Genomic DNA, 19429 nt, shown 5'->3' on the forward strand with positions numbered 1-19429 from the left:
GGATGTAAGGAATGCAATGAGAACAGCCTTAGGGAAGTGAGTGCCAGTAGCAGAGCAAAATAATGGTCAAGTCTAGGCAAGAGAATGTTAAAAATAAAATACAAGATTGAATGGACAGAAGACTGAAAGTCCAGTTGAGGTATATTCTCAATGAAGGCCACACTGACCTGATGTGGGAGAGAAAGCTGAGGATTACTATCCACGAGGCAGTTCATCTTAGATGGGTTCAGGAAAGAAGGGTTTGTGTTAGAAAAGGATTTTAGTGGATTTTGTAGAAGAAAACAAGCTGTTTGCTTATTAAGTGATATTTTGTATTATTGGGGAAATTATCCAATGTTCAATATTTGATCAAATAAGTCTTGTGACCCTTGTAGATTATTATCCAGAACTATTTAGAATAGCTCTCACTACTGAAGACCTACTATGTGCCAGGCAGTTTATATGTGTGATCTCATTTATTCCTCCCGATAATTTCATGAAGAGGATTATGTGAGATTATAGCTGTAATTTCTTTATCACTTAAGATGTGTGCTAAGTGTTTCACCTAAATTACCTAATTTAATCCTCACAATGACCATAAGAGGGAAGTACTTGTAAGTACCATTCTACACATGAGGAGATTAAGGTTTTGAGAGATTAAAGAAATTGCCCACATTTGCATATCTCATAAATATTGAAACTAAGATTCAAATCTGTGTCTTTTTAATTTTTTTTTTTTTACTCTGGAACTCATTTTCTTACCTGCTAAGAATAAGAGAATACCTAGGAGATTCAAGTCTAAGGAGCATAAAGCATCATGTCATGTTTGCTGTAAAATGTCCTCCAATGGGACAGAGGAATAAATATTGGCAAGGTACTAGGACAGAGGAATGCAAATGAGCATGATTGTATGTCTACTTGCCGGAGCATTTGATGATGATTGTGACTGTGTGCAGTAAGGGACCCTGAGAAGAGCTGATCTCAGAGGTGAGAATATCTAAGCTGGGAATGCCAAAAGGCCTGGGCCCTGTAGGAATTGCATCTGCGTTAGCAACAAGGGTCTTCTCTGAGAACATCAGGTGTTATTTACCCAACAAATCTCATTTATTGATTCATTGATTATTCTATTTCCTTATTCACTTAGTCACTGTGCATCTGTGTGGTAAGCACTGTGTTATATCCTGCAGCCACAGATGAAACAGGGTGACGTGGGCCCTGTCTTGCTCTGGGAGTGGCAAGAGGCCGTGGAAACCAGATGCCTTGGTTTCTATGATCATGACATACCTGCAAAAGTCCCACGGCAGCTTTATATGCTAAAACCATAAGATTCAGAGGTGTCTTGTTTACTATATCATAATTACTCATAATAAAGGGCAGAATTGCTGTATCATCCATCATATTCTATGCTACTGAGGAATTGATTCTACAGACACAATACATACTAAGCAGATCTGCACAGACCTTGCATGTGGCAACAGTAGAGCTGTGGCTCTAGTCTACCTCTATATATCTTAAAATCTTTATTTTCTCAGTACCTGTCCCACCACTTGGCACATTACGCACGCTCAATAGTTGCTCATTGTGTAGAATTGTGTTTAGTCTTAAGAAGCCAACACTTTGATATTCTTGTTTTATCATTTATTATAATATGTGATATGGGGATGTATAAAAATTCATTCATTTCAGATTTTAATATGCTGTTAGCTTTAATGGAATTACAAATGTCACAAAGAACAAAAAATTCAGAGAAATCATTACTTAATATTCTAAATAAAGAGTATTAAAACATGGAATAGTTCATATGTGTTATTCATGAAAAATCTCTTTTCAGAAGATAAAAATACATCTCAAAATCAAATTATAACATCATACAGGCAGGTGGTGACTATAGCACTGAAGGGAAAAAAAGGCAGTGAAGTTAACTAAAGGCTGTTAGAGAGAAAAAAATATGTAAAACAGTCAAAGTTTATGAAATTAGAGCTTTAAATGCCAAGTTTGAATTTGAGTAGGTCACTCTCTTGTGTTAACTTCCATATGATGCCAGGAAGGCTGCATGCCCAGAACAGTGCAGGACAATGTGTGGCATCAATTTGATTTTCTAGCCACCATAGAAACCTGCCAGCTGTCACCATACAACCATGAGGTTCAGAAAAATCAAGTATCTGAAAAAAAACAGATTTTTCAGTACTGGGAAATTCCATCTACTTTATTGACCCTCCATGTCTACAAAAATGCCAGTCCTCTCACTTTTCTAGTCTTCAAGGTGAAAAGGAGGCTGTTAGTGATGGTCAGGGCTGGAGTTGGAATAATAGGAACCCTATCCAGGTAGCTCTTCAGTCCCCAAACTGTCAGCAGCATAAAGCATTACCTGGGTGCTTAAATATCACAGGAAGAGTCACTGGTCAAGACCAGTAACAGAAAAATGTATTTGGCAGAACTCTTTTCTGGAAGAAAGCTTTGTGAATTGAAAGCCATATTGATAAACTGATTAGGGGTAGAGTGAGGCCACCCAGGCAAGTTGAGACAATAGATTGTCTGTAAACCTCCTGGAAGATGATGGGAGCCATTCACACCACAGGATTTTTTGGTTTTGCAGAATGAGAATACACAAAATTATGGCTCGGAAGGAGTTACTGTTCATCCTTCTTGGCTCTTTATCACTTAATAAGCAGCCACTCCTCTGAATAAATGTGAAAGATATTTAAAGAATATTGTATTGGTGCACTTATTTAAAAAGTTACTAAATTTTCACAAATGTCGCAGCCCACTCTTACGTACTTCTGATTAAACTGAAGGTATTCTTAGTTCTTCTTTCTATCTCATCATTTCCCCAAGGTCTTTGCCAAAGGAGGTTGTAGGATTTCTTGTCTTTGGAGTCCTTAGGCAGAACATAGATCATGCTCTCCTAGTGATGAAAAAGTAAACATTAGAATCTCTTAAATGTCTTTCCTAAACTCCCTCGCTGGCTCTTGTTATTCCATGTTTTAAATGCTTCTTAACTAAAGGTTGAAATACTGCCTCACCTACACTAAAATCTTTTACTCCTTTATAATTTCACTAAATCTTATTGTAATCGTGGAATGCTTTCTTATAAAATCAAGATTACATCCCCACCCAGATGTCGTCTTGCCTTCTTATGAAGCAATCCAGGATACTATTGAATTATGCAAATGACATTATTTTCTTGGATTGAAAACCAAAGACCCATGGAGTAAATATAAGCCTGTAATTGTTCATCTAGCTGACCAGTGAACTTTACTACCTTCAGGATATCTATATATAATACCTCTAGGATCTAAGAGTCAGCATGTACAGTCATAACAATGTTAAGCAAAGATTTTGGTAGACCATGACTATGCAATGTATGCCACTAAAATATTCTTGTCTTTTAAGCACTTCCTAGCAGAATTTCTTTCACCTTGAGCCATTAGAGATTTATTATGAGAGGCTTGTTTTCTTCTCTTTGAAGTTGTTTTTTCTCCCCTGTTTGCAGCACTTTAATAATGTGAGGTGCTGCATGCTAGAGAAGCACTGAGGCAAGGAAAGGCTTCATGGAGCCACACTGAGAGGATTGAAACACCTCCCCATAATTCAGCCTTCCCTTTCCGTCCTCCTTCTGTCACCTAAAGAAAGTTATAACAAACAAACAAAAAAAGAATTAATATGGAAACACACGCAAACAGGGAGTTGGGGTTTTGTTTTTTACTTTTACATATGAAGAACAAAAGACCTCCACAAAGCTGCTGAAGGCTTCTAACACGATCAGGTCCTTTTCTGAGTCATTAAGTTGCTGAAGCCCAGAAAATCAAACTTGGTTTAAGGCTGTTTGATAATGTAGTAACACAGTAAAATGGGATTCACCAATTAGCTCGTGTCATTAGAAACTCAAAAACATGCTCTAAGTGGCTGGTGGACACACATCAGTAAAATCTGTTGTCGTTCTTTGTATTTGCTGATTATAGTTAGAATTACACCTTCAGTTAATGATCCTACACCCAAATTCTTTATGGAAGAGAATCCACAAATTTCTTTGTTTATAAATCATATAAATAAATTAATTACTTAGTTCAGTCAGTCATTCATTCACTCCTTTTTTTTTCCTTCATCAACTCTTTTTTGCCAGGCTCTATAAGGTAACGGGGCTATCTGGTCCCTGCCTCCATGGAGCTCTCAATCTACAAGAACTACACTGAAGTTCTTCTAAAGAAGGGAAAGTAAACTGAGGTTAAAACACTACAAAAAGTCTGGTTTTTAGTTAAAAATTAGACTTTCTGGCTGATTTCTAAATGCTAATGGTGTTGCCGAGACACATACAAGAAAAAAGAAACAGCCAATTCAAGAATTTTCTTGCTCAGAGGTTTGCCTGGCTGAGGACTCTGTGATAGATAAAAATGGGAACTGAATATTTGTTAGATTATTTTAAAGCACTTCTTTACATATTCTGTATGCATATCTGTTGGAATCTGAGGCATGTGTTATATGTTGCCTGACTATATTTAAAATGTATTTCTGTAAATTCAAATCAATTCAAGGGTTGGTTGGGTGGTTAAAATGGTTCCTCACTAGGAATTTCAAACATGTCCTACTTTGCTCTTTTCTTATTGTTACTGAAGCACACGGGCATGGTTACATGGTCCAGGGCTTCCTAATAAATATAACAAGAGGATAATCAGGATGAATTACCTGAGCTTGAGCCAATAAAGAAAAGGCATTCCTTATCTGATGTGGTCATTCTTAGTGCTATTTTACAGCAAAAAATGACACATGGTTGTGCTGCCCTTACCACTGATTTTTTAAGGTCATATTTTGGTGTTCATTCTTGGAAATTTAAAGAGATATTAGGAAATTATTTCCCTCGTAACTGTAACACTGCCCCCAGATGGTTTATTCTTTGTAAACTCACAAGGCATATTTTGTATTGCTTTACTGCTTGCTCTACCCCAAATATCACAGAATTCTGAGGGATGCGATAAGCTTTAATTATTTTTTGTAGAGTCTCACTCATATATTTTAGAATAGCTTAGATTATATTTTATTTGGATGAAAACGTACAATTACAAACATCAATGAAGTATGATTTATTCATACCCAGAATGAAGCTTACCCCCCAAGTGTTTTTAAAAATGCACCTGTCTCCCTCTCATTATGTATTTCATCATTCTCTTTCTTTTTTCCTATTTACAGGTCAATGGGACAGAAATTGAATATGAGTTTGAAGAAATTACATTGGAGAGGGTAAGAAAAATTCAATAATCCGAAACCCCAATCTTGCATCCTAATGGGTTGTCTTGTGGAATTATACAATTGTGTATTATACCCTGGAAGTTTCCAAAAGGACTCACAATGAGAATATTAATGAAATGCTTGCAGTGGAGGGCATGGAGACAACCAGACCAAATCACCAGCATATTCAGTATGTAGATTGCGTTGCCAGGATTTGGAGAAATAAATGGTGAAAACAGAAACGTTCAGTGAGCTTGTGCAGTGCTTTTTTCCTATTGTTTTCATTATTAATGTTTTGCCATACATTTTTTAGATACATTACAAAATATTCTCATTTATATGATATTATCACTATCATCATAACTACCATTACCATGCATTTTTTAGTTTAAAAAAAGCGATGGATTTTAAATCCATCCCCATAGAGAAAAACACAGCAACCCTACAGATCTCTGAAAGTATGCTGTTAAGGCCCTACCAAGGCTTCGACAAATTAGGGAAGTTCTTTGCAAAACAACCCTAATTTATAAAGATATTTTATGAAACAGTAAGAGAAAGGCTGAAGACTATCTGAGAAAAAAAAACGACCAAAAGGCATAAACAGGGCATTCATCAAAGAAGAAAAGGCCAATAGCAGATGAAAACCTGTTCAACCTTATTAATAAACAAAGAAAACAATGGTACCAAACCGTTTTTGTCTACCCAGTTTACGAAAATTTAAAAGGAAGTTTAATATTCACTGCCATTGAATGGGCCTGGAAATTGGTGCAACTTAAAAGAGCAATTTGAAAAAATGGATCAAAAGCCTTAAAATGGGTACTTTTTGACCCAGAAATTGCACTTACAGAAATGTGCAAATACACAAAGAATGGTCTTATTATTATTGTTTACAGTAATAAAGATTGAAAAAGATAATTGTTTTGTAATATATGTCCAAATAATAGAAAATTGTATTAAATTATATTGCAATATTATTTTTAAAAATATTTAATTGGGGCCTGCCTGAGTGGTGTAGTGGTTAAGTTCACGCACTCTGCTTTGGTGGCCTGATGTTCACCAGTTCAGATCCCAGGCATGGACCTAGCACCGCTTATCACGCCATGCTGTGGCAGGTGTACTACCTATAAAAGAGAAGAAGATGGGCATAGATGTTCGCTCAGGGCCAATCTTCCTCAGCAAAAAAGGAGGAGGATTGGTGGCAGATGTTAGCTCAGGGCTAGTCTTCCTAAAAAAAAACCAAAAAGATGTAATTACAAGAATAAAAAGTTCTAAGTAGACTATATTATTAAATTAAAAAATGAAGTTTTAAAATGATGTTTAAAATGTAATTCAATAAACACAAACAATAAACTACATGTGCATAATATACATTCTTAAATATGTACATAAAGCCTGGAAGGGAAAAATGTTAAAAGTGGTCAACTGTTTTTATGGACTTTTGAGTAATTTTTAGTTTCTTCTTTTTGTTTATATTCATTTCCTAAACTTTCCAGAACAAACATATAATACATTTATAATAAGAAATAAAAATGTAAGTATTTTTCCTAAGCTATCATTCAAATATGAATTCAGACTGAGATTTACACTTAAATTTATATTTCCTTTTAAGTTTACTGATTATTCACTTTCCTGAGTCAGAGAATTCTCATTCTCAGCCTAATTTTTATTGAATGTGAGTGGTTTTAAAAGGAAATTTAAAAGTTTAAGTGTTTGACAGATAGGTTCTTTAAAACTTCCATTATGAACTTTGGTACAATTTTAATGGTATGCTAAATGGAGAAAAGTGAGACTTATAGAAAATTAGCCGAAATGAGAAAAAAGAACATATTTCTCCTTCTAAATCACTTGTCTCTCTAGGATTGGCTATATAATTTGTGGTATGTGTGCAAAATTAAAATGTGGGGCTCTTGTTTAAAAATTAGTAAGAATTAAAAGATAACAGCCGGGCGTTAAACTAAATGTGGCCCGTCTTAAATTCAAGACTCTTTTTGACTGCACAGATCTCACACTCCTGAGGCTAGCTCCTCTCCCTCCTTTCACCTCACACACATAAACACCTTGAATATAACACCATTTACTTGCCCTGGTCTTATAGGTCAAACAATAGAGTCTAATGTTGGTGTAAGGTAGAACATTCAGTAGGAGTCAGTTGTGGATTCTAGTCTGTGTTCTGACACTTACTTGCTTTATGATCTAGCATGTCAGCTCACGTCCTGCCCTAGGTTACAAGGCATACTCCAAACCTTGTCATTGCCATCAACCGCACTTCCTCTAAAACCTCTATGTCGAGTGTTATCTTCTCTGAACAGCACCTCCTCTCTGCCCTTATCATTTATTCTGTTACCCTGCTCCAAAAATTCTTCAATCCCATTGGGACCTCGAATCACTGATTTCACCATTTCCCTCCAGTTTTCACTCTTCTTCATGCCCTTCCTTCCCTCCTCCCTCAGCACATATTTCTTGGTCCACCACTCGATTTCTCCCTCTCATACACTCTTAATGTTTTTTCTCCTCTCTCCCTCTTTGTGTTCAAAACCTCAGCCCTGGTTAATCTACCTTGTTTAAACCAATGTCTTCCTACCAACTCTACTGCTGGTACCTGGCAATGGAACATGGCTAGAGAAGTACTCAGTCATCTCACTTTAAATTTATAACTGTTGGGTTCAAGTGAACTCTCAAAATATCCTAGCAATTCTTGTACATTTCTTTAGAAAAATCATTTTCTCATTCTCTGAGACAACAATTTCACTTATTTGCTTTCCTCAAATGTCAAGCACACTCTCCCTCATCCTGACTTTCAGGTGTTGACTTCTCTTCATATGTCCTTGAGAAAATCCAAACAGTCAAATGAAAACCATCTTACTTTCCTATCATCAGGTTCACTAGTGTGCTCTCCCTGTTACAATGAAGGAATTTTCCCTGCTCTCCTTTCCAGGACCAGCTCTTCACTCATGACCTGGACTCCAAAACCTCTTGTCCATTTAAGTACTTTGCTTCTGCAGTTTTCTCCTCTCTCTCCTGCAATATCAGATTCTCTCTCAGTTTTTATTGGGTAAATTTAATACAGACAGGATATAATATCTCTCATCTTACAAAAAAAATGTTCCTTAATCCAATGTTCCCTCCTATTATTGTCTCATTATTCTATTTTGCTTTACCAAAAATCTACAAACATTGTCTATTTTTATTAACTCCACTTTACTACCTCTTTCTCTTATTTTAACCTATTTATGTTTTCATCCCCACAATAGTCCTAAGGCTGTCCCTATCAAAGTCATGACAGGTTCCATCTTGCTGAATACAAGTATTAGTTCTCAGTCTTAACTCACCTCTCAGCAGCATTTGATGCAGCTGCCACTGCCTCTGTCCTCAAAGACGTTAATTTCTTGGCTTCCAGAACAAAACACTGTCCTGCTTATTCACTACCTCACTGGCACCCTTTCTCAGCCTCCTTGCTGGCTCCTCCTCTAAATGTTGCAACACTCCAGAAACCCAGGGCAAAGACCTCTTCTCAATCTCTCCTCATTCCCTAGGTGATCTCATCCTAAATACCAACTCTCAATTGATGATTCCCAAATCTGAAGCCATGACCTCTTCTGGGCACTCCAAATGTGTACAGCTAATTGTCCAGTTGGCATCTCTGCTGAATGTGAAGAAGGTCTCCTAAATTTAGTATGTTCCTAACAGAATTCATGATTTCCCTGCACTGCCTACTCTCAGGGCCAAAGCTACTTCTACCCAAACATTCTTCATCTTAACTAATTGGTTCTATCATTTTTCTTATTATTCAGAACAAAAAAAATCATCTAGGAGTCCTGCCTAATTGCTCTTTCTCTCAGCATGCAGAGCAAGTCCTACTGGTGCTACCATAAAATATATTTCAAAATCAGTCACATCTTACCACCTGCTCTGCTGAATCCTAGTCCAAACTAATATCATCCCATGCCAGGACCACTATAATAGCTTCCACTTGTGCTCATTCTTCTCTTCATAGTAACCAGAGTAATCTTTGTCAAAATATAAACCAGATCATACCACTTTTTTTCTTAAAACCCACCAAGAAGTGATAATTACACTCATTATCATCACCTACAAGATCTTAAACAACCTGACCTCTGCTTCTGTCTCTAACATTTTGCCCTCACCACCAACTTCTAGAGCATTTCACTCTAGCCACATTGACTTTCTCATTGTTCCTCAAAAAAGCCAAGCTTTTCCTATGTCTAGGGCTTTATATATGCTATTCTGTCTGCCTGGAAAAATCTCCCCTCAGATCTTTACATGGCTTGCTCTTTTCATTATTTAGATATCTGCTCAAATCTCTCCTCCTCGGAAAAATCTCCCGGTCCACCCCATTTATATTAGTACCAGCTTCCCCCTCACACTTTTTTCCCTTTCCATAACTTTATTAATCTGAAATTTGCATTATTTACTCATTTGTTGTTTACTTTGCTAACATCTATCTCCTCCCCTAAATATATGTTATATCTAAATATAGAGTCACTTCTGCATCCAATCTGCCTAGAACAATGTCTGGAGTGTGGTATATACTCAGTGATATTTGGCACATGAGTGGACTTTGCCTGTGCTCTGCAAGTACAGTGAAGTAGAGACACATGGCCTGTGTTTGAACCTGGCTCTATCTGTTGCTGGTCAGATTACTTTCAGCTGAATACTTAACCTGGCTGTGCCTTAGTTTCCACATCCGAAAATAAGGCTCAAGTCTCGGTAATAACCTCCTAGGGCTCTTGTGATGATTAAATGAGTTAATATAAAGGTTCAAAAGAGCATATATAGTTGTTATTCTTAACATTTCCTTCGTGTTAACCTGGTATTTCTCACAAGTGTTATCAGGATCATTGAGGAAGCTTATTAAAAACGTAGCTTCTCTTGGGGCCAGCCTGGTGGCATAGTGGTTAAGTTCACATTCTCTGCTTCAGTAGCTGGGGGTTCCCAGGTTCAGATCCCAGGTGGGGACCTCGCACTGCTCATCAAGCCATCCTCTGGTGGCATCCCACATAAAATAGAGGAAGATTGCCACAGATGTTAGCTCAGTGGCAATCTTCCTCAAGCAAAAAGAGGAAGATTGGCAATGGATGTTAGCTCAGGTCCAATCTTCCTCACAAAAATAAAATCACACAGCCTCCCAGTCTCAATGAACAATTTACATTAATCTAGCAAGATCTTCTTTCATACCAGTTTTTCTTTTGTTTTTTCCAGTTACTTTGTTAGATGTCAGACATCCAAGGATAAAGAAGTTATGGTCCTTGCTATATGCATTTATAGCGTATACTTTTTCTACATTTAATCTCTATAACATTTAATTTAGTAACAAACTAGTCACATTTGGTAACATCCCTATGAGGTAGACATTGCTGACTCCATTTTACGTGTTAGGACGCTGAGGCTCAGAAATTAAATCACTTGCCAAAAGTCACAATGTTAGTCAAAGATGAAGCTGGGATTCAGCTTCATGCTCGACAGACACTAGAACCTAAGCTCTTTGCCACTGAGTTAGATGGCCCTCAAAATGAATCTCAAATGTCATTTCCTCCAACAAGTTTTTCTTGACTTCCCCTCTTGGGCAAAGTAACCCTTCATAAATGAACACAAACAGAGAACTTCTTACACTAAATGATAAATAAAATCTGTCTTTTCCACTGATCTATGAAGTCCTTGATGGAAGGAATTTTATTATAGTGTTCTTTATATTACCATGATGATATTCAAAGAAAAGAGAAAGCCATTGCACAATTTGAGGACAAGTTGATGACTGCTGCTCTACAGCAGCACTGTTCAATGCGTTGGCCACTTCCCACAAATGGAGAATCCCACAAATGTCTTATGTACATTTATTTGTTGAGCATTTATTGAACATAGGCACTTGGCACAGTCCTTGTTTCATAGAATTTTACAGCCTAAACAGAGAAGTAAATAGGCAGAAATCATGAAGAAGAATAGAGTGCTGTGGATACCTGGCCCAGAATATAGTACTTCCCTGAAGTATTATACCTGATCTGGCATATGAAAGATGAGAGGAGGCTAACCATGGGAAAGGGAGTGGGAGAGGAAGGCCTCTCAGACAGGGAACAGCAGGTACAAATGATTAGGGACCCATGGAATAGTCACATGCTCAAGGAACTGCAAGTAGTTCAGAATGACTAAACCTCAATTTATGAGGTAGGACTCAGAGAAAGACACCAGGCTGGAGAGCTAGAGAGGGTTGAGAACATAGATGCTTTGGGTAACATACAGAGGGGTTTAAATTTTATCCTGAAGGCAGTGGAGAGCCTTTGAAGAATTTTAACTAGAAAAGTGACACAAACATATTTGTGCTTTAAAAAGATCACTTGGCTGCAATATTGGATATACGTTCCTAGGATTCAGGAGATGATGCAGGTATACCATTTAAGACATATAATTAATGGCTAATTATTCTGCCAATGGTGATGGAGGAGAAGATGATTCAAAATATGTTAATGTTAGAGGAACAGATTCTGGTGTTTTGTGGGATGGGAAAATGCCAGAGAGAGCCGAGGAGTCAAAGCTGCCTGGACTATAATCCTACAGATTCCTTTCACTAACACAATCTGGGCCTCTTGGAGATGGACACCTGTGATATTTCAAGCCTTTCTGACACCCTGGGCTCTTATGACATTAACAAAGGTAGCTGAGTATAAAGTCCATGCCTCTGAGTGATTTATCCATTATCCATGTATGAAGTTAACGGGTTATGTACCCCAATATGATTTACGTCAAGAGAAGCTAGTTGACCCAGCATGGATAATAGATTCATCATACTTTTATAACCCTGACCAGCATGCATGACTACAATTTAGCAGATATGTTGAAGTGACTATCTATCTGCCACCTCCTACGACTCCTGCCCCCAGTCTCCAAAAAAGAAAGAACATTTGGAGTACTTTCCTGACAGCTGCAAAATGTATAGCCATGTGATACTATTTGAGTGTTCTGTCTGACTAGTCAGAGATATTCTTTTGCGATTAAAAAAAAAAATCAAAGATCTGAGCCTTCTTCCCAAATATAAATCATTGACTTTTATTACGTATTTTTTAACCTATGCCAAAACAAACAGATTTATAGGGCAGGAATAGTGACTGATTTATTGCACTCTGAAAATTCCTATAGATGTACCAAGTTTGGGGAATAAGGTGGGTAATATGGGAAGTTTGAAAACAGTATTTGTGAACTGCCAGGTAAGAAGTGACCCATTAAAGTTGTCTGCTGATGAACTCTCCAGATTTCTCCAAGTGTCAAATTAATTAGAAAGTCATTGGATGTCTGAATCTCTTAGGCCAAACTTGTTGATCTTATATTACAGAGTTTTCATGAAGATGAAAATTTCTAAATTCAAATGGAATTAAGGGTTTATTACCTGAAATAATTTAGAGGCTTTAGATTTCTAAATTCTTGACTGTTTCTGGGTCTCTTTACGTATTTTAAATTAATAGTAACAAGAATAAAAAGCCAGAATCCTGATGATATTTGATGGGGTTTCAGTTTTTATATAGTTAGCTGTAGCACAGTCTTATTCTAGGTTAATTAAATAATTTTTAATAATTAAATTTCTTAAATGAATTGCAAATTTTATGTATGTCCAATTATCAGTGTTTTTTTAACTGTGTTTGAAATATATGAACAGATACATGTATTTAAGTATATAGATACTATCCACACATGTGCGTATTTAGTCATAAACAAAAATATTTACTTAATATGTATGAATTTTGATCAGTTTTCTTGGCTTGGTAGAAGATATTGTGAGATTTATGGAACAAAAGTAGGTTTATATAAGCAGTGGAAGGAACTCAGACAGAACTTACTTCGAATCTTGGATCAGCTACATCCTGTGTGACCTTGAACAAGTTGCCTAACCTATTACAAAGTCAGTTTTCTCCATAATGAATGGGATACTAATAATCTATCTTAAAGTATTGTGAAAAATAGAAATAATATATGTAAAATGCCTAAAAGAATTCCTGGAACATCATAGATGTTCAATATTATTAGTTATTATGAAGTGTATACACATACACACGTATATTTATCTAGGCGTTACTTTCCTTTTGAAGATGTCACTGTTGATATAACTTCAGGCTATGATTCTAGGGCTAGGTCAAATAGAAATGCTTCCACTTTCCTCCGTGTGTGTGTGTGTGTGTGTGTGAGTGTGACTATATTTGTGGTAAATGATAAACTTCTTTGTTTTTGAGGAAGATTAGCCCCGAGCTAACATCCTCTGCCAATCCTCCTCTTTTTGCTGAGGAAGACTGGCCCTGAGCTAACATCCATGCCCATCTTCCTCTACTTTATATGTGGGACGCCTGCCACAGCATGGCTTGCCAAGTGGTGCCATGTCCGCACCAGGATCCAAACCAGTGAACCCCGGGCCGCCAAAGCAGAACGTGCAAACTTAACTGTTGCACTACTGGGCCGGCCCCAATGATAAGCTTCTTAAGTGATCTTGAAAATGTATATATGCCCAATTAGTCAGTGTAGTTTTAAGCATGTTGAGTATATACATGGAGTCTGCCCTTAAGTTTGCAGCCATAGCTTCCCCTAGAATAAGGCAGTGCTATTTGCAGCTCTATCCTTTCTTCTTTGTTAGCTCACAAGAATTTAGTTCCAGGCTAGACAAGCAGTTACGGTGTTTTATTTTGTTTTCAGCAGCTTCAGGCTATGCTCTGATACCTCCTTAAAATATATATTTTTAATGATTCCCACTTCCAGTCTCTACATGTGATATAGTGAGCAGCTATTGCTTTGTCTGCACGTTTACTGCTAGAGGAGGTATATCCTCCTTCTTTTGGGGAACTGCTTCTCTCCCCATTCCAACCATGTCATTTTGGGAACAACTGCCAGTCATAGCACCCATGGTCACACAGTTGATTGATCTAGAGCTATGCATTGGAATTACCTGTTGAGCTTATAAAAAATAGTACTGATACCCAAACCCTGCCCTAGACCAAATGAATCAGAAACTCTGTAGGGTGGAGCATGGGAAATCCTTACTTTTAAACCTTTTCTTAATGACTTGATCTACAGTTTAGAGGCTGACACCTGAGCCAAATGAGCCAATAAGAGTGCTTCTCAGGATTTTCACACTGGAATATAGAAGATGCAGAGGTGCCACATGCCAACTGTGTGGTAAAGCTGTGAGATAGGAGACAGAAGAGTGGCTGCCACGTAGTTTTCCTGCTGTGTGGAGTAAGCTCATCTGAGAAAATGAGGGCTCCTGCAGAAAAAGCCAGAGATAGGAGAAGGAAAGAGAGAGAGAGAGAGAACTGGCAGCATCCAATTCCTATGTAATGTTTGTCCTAAAGACCCAACCAGACACCTCTCCCTTTCCAAAGGCTACTTGAGCCTTCCTGTAAATTCTTCTTAACCAGACCAGTTAAAATCAGGCATCTGTAACTTGCCAACATGTAGACTTATACAAATGTATCTTGGTGTTGTGTTTTATCTATCACTGTGCTAAAGTTTTTGAGTAGATCATATCGTAGGCTCACGCTGCCAGAGCCGGTTCTCAAAATAAATGTTGCGTTGCTTAGATTCTTCACCTTTTCTAAATTCTAATCATGTCTCTCACCACTGAGGTGAGGTCATAAAGCAAAGCTCTCCAGTAGAATAGTGTTGGCAGGTTGCAGTAAAGCTTAATACCCCAAAGCTTACACATACCATCTCCTTTAAAGTAACCCATTACTGTTTTCCACCTCCCAGAAATAAAAGAGCAATAAAAAAAAGTGGCAGGTAAAGAGAATGACTAGTGACAGGTCTATGAATTTAGGTCTCTCCTTTCTAGAAACTTTTCTGATTTGGGAACCAGCAGGCTTTCGTGTATGTGGAAAGTGCTTTGCCGTGTTAACCATTGGACTCATGTCAGAAAAAAAAATTGGCAGAAATATAGTTTACAGCCATTTGGGGGGTCATTAATCTAACTTTGCTTTAGATGTAAGCATCAAAGTCTCAGGATTGAGGAGCGCCTGGTAAACATACCTCAAAGGGCTGATTTAGATGAATTGGCACAAAATGCATTCAGCTGAAATTCAACTGCTGACTCCAACCTTCTCCATTTTTCTTTATAAGCTCCCAGCTGACTTATCTCCCTTCTTTCACCTCACAAACCCTCTGTCACAAGAATATTAACAAGTGCTCTCTTCCAGTTCATTAGTCTGAGCCTCAGTGCCCTCACATAACTAAACTGGCCAATATATTTTCTTCTGTGAACCACTTGTTACCCTGAGCTGTCTTTGACATGGCTCTTAATTATTACAAGCACATCTAATGCTAGTAAAATGGTACTTCTAAAACTAACAGGTGTTAGACAAAATCTACAATGGAAAGACTTAACAAAGAAATGACAAAACGCTATGATTCCTAAGTTGAGTTTTCTAATCAGAGTAGATATATTTCCATGACTTTTATCAATAAAGTGTGGATAGTCGAGGAGGTTTGGCAAGGAAGCTCTAACTCAGGGGAGCCCTGAGAGTTCAGGAGGATGATGGAGGTACTGGATCCTGAGACTATTGAAAGTGAAGACTCAAGGAGCAATATAGGACAGGGCCCAGCAATCACATCTGGGTCACTAAATACTAGATCTTGAGAAATGGCAAAAGTTGGGGATATTGTTATTTGCAACTGAACAAACCCTAACTGATATAGCTATAGTTTTCTGCCAACTGTTGGGCTAATAGCAACTGTAACCTCAGTCATTCTTAGTGCCTTTCTTCCCAATTACTTCAACCATCTCCCAAATTATCCTACAATTATATGTTCTTACACAATGACAAAAAACTTACACATTGTTTGGTCATTTTTCCTCCCAAATAACTTTTGCAACATCTTTTGTCCCTCTCTGAGTTGTCCCTTCCAGTCTGTTGATTTCTGCCACATCTTTCCAATGTAGTGGACATTTGTTAGGTATCTACCTATTTCATTCTTTTCACTCCTTCCACTTTGCTAGCTTGCCCAGATTTTAGTTCAGATATCTACCTTTGCCCACGTAACTCATGTGCTTTGATGGAGGTTAAAGTGATTCTGAACTCCAGGGGTATGTCCTTATTAATTTAAGCTAATTAACACATTCCATTCCCCTGGCCTCCGTCAATGGTGGATATGCAACCTAATCCAGTACAATCAGAGTGAATTCCATGACTCTTAGAATTCTGAGAAAGAAACCTCCCCTCTTCCATGGGCATAAAGTGAGGAAGGCTGTAGCTCAGGTGGTAGCTTGAAGCCATTTTATGATCATAAGAGGATTCTAACTTTAGAATGAAGTAGCATTTTAGGTGGCAGAGTAAATAAATGGGATAAAGAACAGTCTTGGGGCCGGCCCGGTGGTGCAGCGGTTAAGTTCGCACGTTCTGCTTCTGGGCGGCCCAGAGTTCACCAGTTCAGATCCCAGGTGCGGACATGGCACTGCTTGCCAAAAGCCATGCTGTGGTAGGCGTCCCACGTATACAGTAGAGGAAGATGGGCACGGATGTTAGCTCAGGGCCAGTCTTCTTCACCAAAAAGAGGAGGATTGGCAGTAGTTAGCTCAGGACTAATCTTCCTCAAAAAAAAAACAGTCCTGGTGACATCTGGAGACCATGTATCAAATCATCTCTGAAGCACTCCTTCTGAATTTTTATTAGGGTAAATGATTAATCCGCCTTATGGTGTTAGCTAGTTTGAATTGGGGCTTTTATTACTTGCAACTAAACAAACCCTAAGTGACATAGAGGGTCATCAGAATCTTTAGGAAACTCCTTCAGGCCCCATCTTCTTAAACATGCCTCAAATCATACATCTCTGAAAATTATTCTCTCTCCTTTCTTATTGCAGTTCAAGGGACTCTCTCCCCACTCCACCCCTCATTTGAGAAGCCTCATTCTTACTCCTTCCATCACCAAGACTCTCTGCCTATGCAAAGGATTCCTCATCCACCTTTTACCTCCTCCAAAAACCCTTTAATTCCTCCTAAGGGCAAAAGCAGGGGAGTCTTTGCAGGCTGCTTCTGATTTCAACCCTCCCTGTCCTCACCTTCTCCTACAATGAAAACTTGCTTTAATGGGGAGAAAGGAAAAGGGAAAACACAGGGAGAAGAAATAAAAACATTAGTACCTCAAAACAGAGATGCAGAGTAGGAAAACCGAAAGTTATTTCAAGTATTTGAGAAATCTTTGGAACTAGTGGGTTTAAAACCTAATATTTTATCCATTTAGCTTGATGAGCGTGATGCATTTTTAAACTTTCAAATTATCTATCTTTTGGAGAAATGGAATTCATGTATTATGAAAATATTCATAGGCATCAGTACCTCTATGCTGTATTACCTAGTTTTAAAGTTTAAACATGTTTGGTCTATATAGACTCAGCATAAATGAAACTAGGCACATGTAGTCAGTGAGAAGAATGTCACATTGCATTTAATTCAGGATCACCAATCAGGTTCTGTTGATCCTAAAATTGGTCTCCATTCTCTTACCGTTTTTGCCTGACAAGCTCTTACTCAAAACCCAGCTCCTACGTTACCTCCTCTGAAAAGCTTTGTCAAATTCCCCCAGTCAGAGTTAGCTTGTCCATCCTCTTCATCATCTCAGCGCTTTCTCATTGTCATCTGTGTTCATATTGTGTCTACCTTTAATACAAATTTCAAGGCCATCAAAGGTTAAAATATTTCTTGGTTTAATAGTTTTCATTTGGCATTTTACATCTGGTTGTTTTTAATCACAATGAGAATCTAATAGATCACTAGAAGAGTCATTTAGTCTTTTGACAAAAGACATAGAAGATAAAGATTAGTTTTTCCTCCTGATAGGGTGTGTGTGTACACGTACATATCTGTACACACACGTGTATAAATTTTATATACATCTTATATAGTATACATCTTATAATATATATTCATGTATTTCTTTCATGTATTTGTGTATATTTATGTGTGTTTACAGATAGATAAGATCTTCTTTCTAAGCTGGAGGCGATGCTCAGTGCTATTTCTAATGCTGGTAGCCGTAGCTGTTGCAACGAGAAGTATATCAATCTCTCTCATATATTGAAGTTTGAGCCTTATATATTAATCACTCCATAGTGGTTATCTCATATCTTAACAATTTGTCTATTACACATATTTTAGAGCCTCTCTTTTACAGATAAGCCAACTTATGGTTCAAAGAAGTTAAGGCATTTGTCCATGGTCACAAAACTAGTATATGGCAGAGTTATGGTTGGTCTGTCTTCAATCACTATGTGGTGCCACCAGTAAGCATGAAAAATATGGAAGACTTTTTGGAGTAAAATATTTATTCTCTGACCAGGATGATATACTCAGATTGTCTTTAATGCATATACATTTGTCGAAAGGAAACATTAAGCTAAATGGCAAAATATCTTAAATTAGCATTGAAAGGCTGAAGGCAGCTTTAAGAAAAAGACAAAGACTGTAGGTGGATAGAGATCCATTTATTTCTGTTTAGGATTACCTCTTAATGTTGGAGAAATAAGCCATGCGCCTCTGCCCTCATAAGCTTTGATTCAAAGCTCGGTAATGTTACCTTAACTTTGGACAAAAACACCAACAAAAATGACATTACGTTTTGCACATTTAGCATTTTTCGAATTCAAGAAAAGGAATCCCATTCAAGCAGTGTTGCACTTGTGTTTTTGAAATTGCCTCCTGAAAATACATCCATGTTTTCAGAAGCTAAAACTGATGAGGTTAGTTCTACTATGCATGTAGTATTGTTGTCTCATTCAGTTGATATGATGTATACGTTATGATACATCTCATATGTTAATATTACTTCATTAGTTTCAAAAATATCTCTCAGATATTTTATTTCATCCTTTAAACTAGGCTATGAAATAGGAAAAACCATGACGCTCCTCATTTTGCAAATGAGGAAACAAAGGCTTTGAAAGAGTTTACATGGCTGCTCAATACAGAGCAAAGGCTAGTCTAAAATTCACTTCTTTAACTTTCGGTCTTGCTCCTTTTCCTCTATCTTTTGCTGTTTCGTTTTTGTTTTTGTTGTAATAGCAAAAAAATCCAAATAATAGCCTTATGCAGGTAAAACAAACTGAATATAACAAAATGTAGTAATTGATTTCTTTTTTTTTAAGATTTTATTTTTCCTTTTTCTCCCCAAAGCCCCCTGGTACATAGTTGTGTATTTTTAGTTGTGGGTCCTTCTAGTTGTGGCATGCAGGAGCCGCCCCAGCA

The 19429-nt window shown here is 37.5% G+C and overlaps 1 protein-coding gene across 29 annotated transcripts in view; it reads left to right on the forward strand.

The window, feature by feature from the left end:
* The window catches only part of DLG2 (discs large MAGUK scaffold protein 2), a 1809506-nt gene that overhangs the window by 1207881 nt on the left and 582196 nt on the right, over positions 1–19429 (forward strand). For all 29 annotated transcript variants that reach the window (XM_044753763.2, XM_070490530.1, XM_070490528.1 and 26 more), the window contains one exon: positions 5164–5214. In XM_044753763.2, coding sequence (XP_044609698.1) covers positions 5164–5214 — 51 coding nt within the window. The remainder of the gene's footprint in view (positions 1–5163; positions 5215–19429) is intronic.

The sequence above is a fragment of the Equus asinus genome, chromosome 20 (genome assembly GCF_041296235.1).
Source record: "Equus asinus isolate D_3611 breed Donkey chromosome 20, EquAss-T2T_v2, whole genome shotgun sequence".
NCBI classification, from domain to species: domain Eukaryota; kingdom Metazoa; phylum Chordata; class Mammalia; order Perissodactyla; family Equidae; genus Equus; species Equus asinus.